Source organism: Egretta garzetta, unplaced genomic scaffold (genome assembly GCF_000687185.1).
Source record: "Egretta garzetta isolate BGI_Z169 unplaced genomic scaffold, ASM68718v1 scaffold370, whole genome shotgun sequence".
NCBI classification, from domain to species: domain Eukaryota; kingdom Metazoa; phylum Chordata; class Aves; order Pelecaniformes; family Ardeidae; genus Egretta; species Egretta garzetta.
In genome coordinates this window covers 120,424-126,423 of record NW_009258292.1, presented here as the reverse complement: position 1 = coordinate 126,423, position 6,000 = coordinate 120,424, and the positions used below count along the sequence as shown (strand labels likewise).

The window sequence follows — 6,000 nt, the reverse complement described above, 5'->3', positions numbered from 1 at the left end:
GCCCCTTCGCCCCGCTGCCGCCGGGCTGCCGAGGGAAGGAGCCCCCGGTGGGGCCGGGCCCCCTTCTCCTCCTCGCCTGGAAACAGGGAGGGGGTGCCTTGAGGCTGCTGGGGTGTGCACAGGGCCGTGTCCTGCCCGGCCCTCCGGGCAGGGTGTCGGGGGTAGCACTGGGGGCCGTTTGCGAGTCCCTGTCGGAGGGCCGGTGCCTATTGCGCCGTCACTTCCAAATCTCGGTCTTCTAGGGCTTTTCTCCCCATCTCTTAAAAGGTACCTTTCAGCATCTTCATTTAGCCATCCAAAATTTTGTTTGTTGGAGGGAAGTAAAGAAATAATCATTACATGTAACGAGCAAATAAAGAGAACTCCACCCAATCGAGATAAAGCTTCTGGCCAAGAATAGTGTCCTGCTTCTTAGGAAAGGTTATCAATCTGCAGCAGATAATGTGTTTGATGATATTTGAGCTTGTCATAAACATACTCTTTATTAACTTTTAATATATGTTATCTGAAGCCCTTTAATTCTACTAGACTGCTGTCTGAAATGCTCTTACTAACGTTGTACAGGCTGCTTTTTCAATTACCGCAGTTAATCATATCAATGTCTGCTGCCAGGTTTTGCATGACCTATTTCCAATTTCCCATACTATCACTAACTGCTGCCTCTTCAGAGTCTTATGGACTTGCTTAGCTTCATGCAACAAGAACCTAATCCATTTAAAATTAATGCTACTTACTTTTTTTTTATGCTGCTTAAATCCGTTTTTTGGGGTGAGCAATAGCATAACTGCATTGCATCAAGTCAGACTGTGAATCCTAACTACTAATAGGCTCAAATAAGACTATGTTAATAACCAAATAGCCATCGGTCAATAGCAAAGGTGAGTCTGAGGTGCGGGAGAGCTGGGCATGACCTGTAGCCGCTATTTTGACAAGTTCAACTCTGCCGAATTTGGAGGACGCTAGTTGTATGCATTAGGAATGTAGGAACATGGTATTTGTAACTGCTGTCTCCCTGTGTTCTTTATATTTACCAGAAATATTTTGTGTAATGCATTATTGGATTGCGTTTATTGGTTTTGTAGCTGCATCAAAATAGTTGCTTGTAACAGTCATCATTCTGAGTATGCAAATTGATAATGGTAGCAGGATTTCTTAAGACAGGTAAATGCACCCTGTCTTCCATCTCCTCTTGTGATATCTCTCCCTGTTTTGGTGACCCAGTTGCGTGTGTAGCTGTGTGCTCTTTTAGATTGGGGAATTGTTGGGTTGTGTTTGGGGTTTTTTGTTGTTCTTGTTTTTGTTTTGTTTTGGTTTTTTCTTTGTTTTTTTGTTTTTTTTGTTTCTGAAAACAGAGAGCGTGATGCAGAGTTGACAACAAACTGTTTTCACAGGGAAGTTTGGGAAGAGGAAGGTTTTTATGCCAGAATTCTTGTCTGAGAAATGCGCGTGGAACCTCAGTCTGAGATTGACTAATACTGTGTTTCCAAACAGTGAGACCTTAGGTTGTAGCAGAAACTCTCTTTAGTTTCAAGTTTGTGAAATCTGTGGTTTGTGTTGTTAAACTGGATGATGTTTCTATGCTGTAGTTCTCAGACTCATCTGTTCCTTTCCCTGCAGCACACTAGTCTTCTTCTATTCATGATGTTCCCAACTTGCCTAAAAAATTGATACTTTTCGTGTGTGTGTTAGGGTCATTAATTAAAGCTTTAAATAATTGTAAACCGAAGGAAGTTCACGAATAACTTCCCTTGAGCTATATTTTTCTTTTCAGTGCAGATTCTTTTTTTATTGTTGTCATTCCAGTCTTTTTCTAAATCTTCTAGTTCTTGTACTTGCCACCATTTTCCATTAGAACTAATGATTTTCTATGTAAGCTAATGTGCTGTAATACATGAGATAAGCTGTATTTTCTTAACCTAAATGTCTACCTAGTTGACGTTGCATTTTATTCTGCTTTTATTCCAAAGCCTAACACACAGCTGAAATCAGACTAATGGGTCTGTAGTTAACAAAGTGATTTTTTTCTTTTCTTTAATGTGGGCATGTCTTCATCCTCCAGTGATATTTATCAAACATATATAAAAGTATACATGTTTCTTTTCCGGGTTAAGTATAGGTGGCCCGTCCACCTTGGTAAAAAAAATGGTGATAGATTGTCAAATCCATAATTTATAAGACACATCATGAAAATTGAGTCCATACATCTCTACGTACCATCTACCATAGTCAGATTGTTCACCCACTCATAAGCTTTTGCCCCTCTTATCTGCACGGCCGCTTCTAGCCCTACAATAAGTTTATTAAATTCATTATTATTTACAAATTACAGTAAGTAACCCACGCTTTACTGTCGAATATGTGTACAATGTCCACAGAAGAAAATAACGCCTAGTATCCTTGCTACTTGCTTTACAATTTCATTTTCTAGTTTATTACTTGGACATTGAGGTGATTTTAGATTGTTTTTCCAAATTCATCCTTTAGCTTAACTTTTGCTCCTGATTCAGATCTGGTAGTTTTCATTTCTGTCTGTGGTCGTGAGAGTTTTACCCTGGTGTTTACAGTTGTTTGCTGAGGCAAAGTATTGGGTTGGCTTTTGAGGGCCTACGTATAGAGTATCTTGACCTTGCACTCACTGCTGTTACATCCTGTTCCCTGGTTTTTTTTTCTCTGTACCACTGAAGAACCTTATTTGTATTTTAATTTCTTCTGCAAAGTCCATCTTACCTTTCATGAGTTCTTATTTTGCCCCTATACGTGGTACCTTTGGTGCTATATCTTTCTTTATTTTGATTAAGCTCTCTTTTCTTTTAGGCATTCTCCTTTACTATTTATAAAGGAGCTTCATTTGGGTTTAGAGGCCTTCCCATGTTAGTTTTGCCTGTGCTTGTGGTGCAAGCCCCAGATAATTTTTGTGCGTTCAACGTAGATGCCTTTGACAATACAGTTCTTGATCTTGCTCCGCTTGACTTAACTGACAGTGTACTTTAATTGCTTAGTTTGCTGATACAGCAGTAATTTTCCATTCAGCTTAAGGTGCTGGTAAAATGTAACCTGTATTCCATTTTTTCATCTTTAACGTCAATTGTAGTTAAACCTTCTTGAGCTAAGAGACACTGAGATTAAATTTTGTTGATGCTTAATGCTGTTGCTGAATTAATCATGCATTATTAAACTAATAATGTCCTCATATACGTAAATCAGCTTTATTTTATTCCTTACTTAAGCTTTCTTTTTAAACACATTCTAATACAGATTTCTTACACAGATTTCACCGTTTCCTTGATGTGAACAGTCACAAAGTAGAGAGGACGATAGAAGGGTAAGTTTTATGCTTATGGATTAATAATGCATTAGTTAACTTTTTGGGAAGCATTTTTGATACTATTTTTGTTATTAGAATACATGAAAAGTTGATAGTTCATTCTGACCTTGGAAAAGCTGCAAGCTGGAAGAGACTAACAGAAAAGTTTCTGAACTCTCCACTCCCAAGTATTGAAGAAACAAAGGTATGTATGTTGCAACTTCCTTGTTCTTTTTTTCAGCTCTCTTGCGTTTATACTGACAATGGGGACTTCAGCTGTAATGCTGTGTTGGAAATTTCAGATGGCTTAGCAGTGGTGTTTGCAGTTGCTGTTCAGGTCATGGATTTTCAGGGTTGTATTCTTTAGTTTCTGCATTTATGTTAGAAATGTCTTTATAGTCTTCTCAGGGTTTCAGCACGTGCAGTTTCATGACTTAAAGGACATCTCGTTGCAGAGCAGATGCTTTGTGGTCAGCATTTTACACATGTTGTAGCTAGAAACTAGATGAATCTCGATTCCCATCTAAAACAACGGCGAACCAAGCAGTTCATACTGTTTGCTCAATTTTTTTACATTAATTAATGCATCTGGATGTTTTGATTTTAGTATTTCCGAATGGAGTGCTCCTGCCCTGTAGCTGCCTTATTGAGACTATGTATATGTTTCACCTTTGAAACACTTTGTATCAAATCAATTTAGGATATGGACTGGATGGATATGGCAAAAGTTGTCTCACTTAAGACACTTTCCAGTGTGGTAGTTTAATAATGAATTTGATCTTTGAAAACTGAAAGTTCTTGCTATCGGGAGATTTAAGCTTGTGATTTAAGAGGTGGTGCTCCATATAATGATATTCTTTAATAGGGCTGTGTGTTCTGAGTTGTAGTTAAATTTTACTTCTCATTGAACTGACATTTACTTTTCTTTGCACTGTTGTAGGTTTCCTCTAATTTGTGGGGAAAACTCCAGAACCCTCAATAGCTTACACATATCTTCAGTTATTAGACCGCATTCTGCAGATTTTTGAAGAAGTACCTTTAGTTGTGCTTGTTTTGAGAGTCAAATAAAATTAAAACTAAACAAACCAAAATAAAAGCTCAAGCGAATGCTTGAATGTTGCAAGTATCCCAAGAGTTGAAAGAGCCTCCCCCCCCCCCAGCTTTTGAAAATGCAACTGGGGTATAACAATCTCATATTTGGGAAGTTAAACTGTATTTAGTTTTTAACAGTGGCACATAATTGGGAAGATTGAGTATTTATCAGTTTTATGACTGGTAAGTGAAACACGAGCTCACACATGTGATTCTGTCAATGACCTACTGGTGTTCTTAGACAGTGTCTTGTAGAGTAGGTAATGTTCAGTAGGAACATATTATATTCCATATATACTAGATGAGTATGATGCAGCTTTATCAGAAATGTGATTTTTTTTAAATACAAGTGGATCTCATTTGAAACAGCTTTCTAAGTGTGTATGTATGTGTCAAAGTATATAGGATGTAGACAGTGGAATCTCCATGTGTCTAGATATGAAAGGATCTGCTGAAGAACTTTGGAAAGTTAGAATCAGGCCAAAGAAAAATCTTTCTTCAGTAAGAAATGTTTGTGCTATAAGCAGATGTTAGGGAATAGACCACAGCACAAATCTCTGCAGCGTACCAGTGTTGGCACAGTATTCTAACCTGATTGAAGGCCTCTGCTTCACAACCGCATTAGTGCAATATTGGGGTTAAAGGCGCACCCTTACTGCTTTGTGTAGATTTTCAGATGAGGGAAGATAATGTGAACATGATACTGAAATGCAGTGATTTTAGCAAAGTGGTTTAGTTGACTTCATTTTAGCCTCTGTTTGAAATAATCAGCTATATGAATAAAGGAACCTAAGAGTTAGTTTCCTGCAGGCCCATTACCTGTGTCCTTCCATCTGATCCATGTTAATGTAGCTGCCCAATACTCCTTGTCCTCTGGTGACTTCTTACTTTCAGAGTAGTTCAGGGTTCCTCTTATCTCCTTTCCATATTCTCTGATGATCAGGTCAGTATGAGGCAGCTTATGCTGTGGCTACTTTTGAAGTATTTATATATTGATTGGCTAATTAGTAGGCAAAAGAGAATGGATAACATTCGATATCATGTTGCAGGTGTTATTTTTTGAAATTCAGGACAGGGGATAACAGGCTGAGTTTGTTCCTAACCAAAATCATTTAGACCACTTACTGACTTTTTTTTTTGTATGTTTTAAAGACAGATACACACTATTCCATACTGTCTCTTCTGTTGTGTTTGTCTGATTCTCCATCCAACACCACCTATGTGGAAAAACCAAGAGTCAAAGAAGTGGGTAAGTTTACAAGGTGTTTATATTGCTATTGAAAAATACAATCCATTAATGCAGTCTGATAAGAAGGACATTTTTGCTCTCCATTTTATCTCCTTCACTTCAAGGTGCTTTATTGATTGTCTTTTTATGCTTCATACATTTAAAATAGCCTGCAAATTTTTCCTACCCCCATTTATGTTACATCATGTAATTAAGTTTTCCAGCCACCAGAGTACCTCGGGAGCTCTTTTTGACTTATTTTGCTATCACTTACAAATGTTCTCCACCAGTTCAGCAATGCTTACTTGCCCAAAGACAGACAATGGGTTACTGTCCTCGTTCTCTGTCTTGCATCTCAACAGGAGGTCTGTTGAAA

General features: G+C 38.1%; 1 protein-coding gene across 1 annotated transcript in view; it reads left to right on the top strand.

The window, feature by feature from the left end:
* Window positions 1–6,000, top strand: part of TUBGCP5 (tubulin gamma complex associated protein 5) — a 68,063-nt gene that overhangs the window by 43,725 nt on the left and 18,338 nt on the right. The window contains exons 3-5 of the mRNA XM_035892903.1: window positions 3,256–3,322; window positions 3,401–3,509; window positions 5,549–5,645. Of these exons, the coding sequence (XP_035748796.1) occupies window positions 3,256–3,322; window positions 3,401–3,509; window positions 5,549–5,645 (273 nt within the window). The remainder of the gene's footprint in view (window positions 1–3,255; window positions 3,323–3,400; window positions 3,510–5,548; window positions 5,646–6,000) is intronic.